Source organism: Sphaeroforma arctica, assembly GCF_001186125.1.
Source record: "Sphaeroforma arctica JP610 unplaced genomic scaffold supercont1.6428, whole genome shotgun sequence".
Classification (NCBI taxonomy): Eukaryota; class Ichthyosporea; order Ichthyophonida; genus Sphaeroforma; species Sphaeroforma arctica.
The window spans coordinates 1-1,658 of NW_014034130.1; the positions used below are offsets into that span (position 1 = coordinate 1).

General features: G+C 40.7%; 1 protein-coding gene across 1 annotated transcript; it reads left to right on the top strand.

Annotated features, from left to right (window-relative positions):
- SARC_15613 (hypothetical protein) lies at positions 1-359 on the top strand (the record flags this gene model as incomplete). The annotated part of the gene is made up of 1 exon (XM_014290270.1): positions 1-359. A coding segment is annotated over one exon (359 nt), but the record flags the coding sequence as incomplete, so codon positions are not given.
- Between the last annotated feature and the right edge of the window lie 1,299 nt (positions 360-1,658).

The following is a 1,658-nucleotide window of genomic DNA, read 5'->3' on the forward strand; positions in this document are numbered from 1 at the left end:
CAGAACAAGCTTCTATGGATGGCATGATGGCAACTACAGAACAAGTTTATATGGATGGTATGATGGCAACTACCAAACAAGCTTCTATGGATAGTATGATGGCAACTACAGAACAAGCTTCTATAGATGGCATGAGTGCAACTACAGAACATGCTTCTATGGATGGCATGATGGCAACTACAGAACAAGCTTCTATGGATGGTAGGATGGCAACAACAGAACAAGCTTCTATCGATGGCATGATGGCAACTACAGAACAAGCTTCTACGGATGGTATGATGGCAACTACAGATCAAGCTTCTATGGATGGCATGATGGAAATCCAGTACAAGCTTCTCAGGATGGCGTTCACAAACTAGGAGGCGCTGTTGTATAGCAATTCGTGCGAATATGGGGCCACTATGGAGATGCAAACATTGCCACAACAGATGAATGATTATCTGAAGTACAGGTGAATCCAAAATTCTCGCACAAGTGATCAAACGGCCTACGTTACGAGTGTTCGGAAACCTATCCGCAAAAACAGACATCCAGTTTGTTGGTTGTTGATATATCGGCACGGACCGTACGCATACTACTGTGCTTATGCCCGTATCCAAAACCAATACGTAATCCCCTGTCTACACATTACTATAACACAAGGGGTTACCTCTTCGATTCCACACAGAAACAATACATACAACTACAGCCAGTTGGTCATCCAGGCTGTTGCCCTGGTCCTTGCTCTGCTCGTACACATAGTTGGTTCCTATTACAATGTCCCCGATGCCTGCGCCAGTCTCTGGTGTGCTGTCCCGCACCGACTGTGCAAATTCGGTGGGTGTTGTGTTCTGAAAGAAACGTAACGCACCGTGTGAGCTGAGACTACGACTCGCTATGCCTCTACGATTTGGCATATACTGATTACTTATCACCAGCAACGTAGATCTGACACGTGAGGATAGCCATATACATGTGCACCTGTGTTGTAAGTTGCCATGGAGAAGTCAAGCATCACACATGTTGTACCCACCAACGCTTTAGCGCACAAACCAGTCAATGGACGGAACGCATCATATTTTGGGCGTGTGTAGTAGAACAATCAATACTAAAGTGCAACCCACGCGTGGTTCGTACTGAAACCAGGTGCGTATGCGCTGTAGATTCTCTGCGGTTTGAAATGTTTCCGATACGTGTACAAGGCTCCCGACAAGAAGTACATACCTCGAAGAAAGGAAACGACAATACGTCTGTTGCTTTGTTGATGTCTCGATACTGTTTGTTGAGCCGCCTAATACTATTATCACTCGCTAGCTTGATACCCACATCCAAGCTCTTATAACCTACAGTAGATAGAAGCAAACAACTACATATTTATATATTATGATCCACATGTATGATCTAGGGAGTACATGCGTTCATATGAATCTAGTTACATATATATATGTATGTACAATGCATTAACAGCTACAATATCAATATAGAAGGTATATAATAAATATATATGCACAGAGATACATATATAAATATATTCATATACATATAAACTACGCATATGCATAAGTGTACATATATACATATATATTTATATGTATGTATGTATGTATATATATATATATGTATATGTATATATATATATATATATATATATTATTTATTATATATGTGTGTGTGTTGTG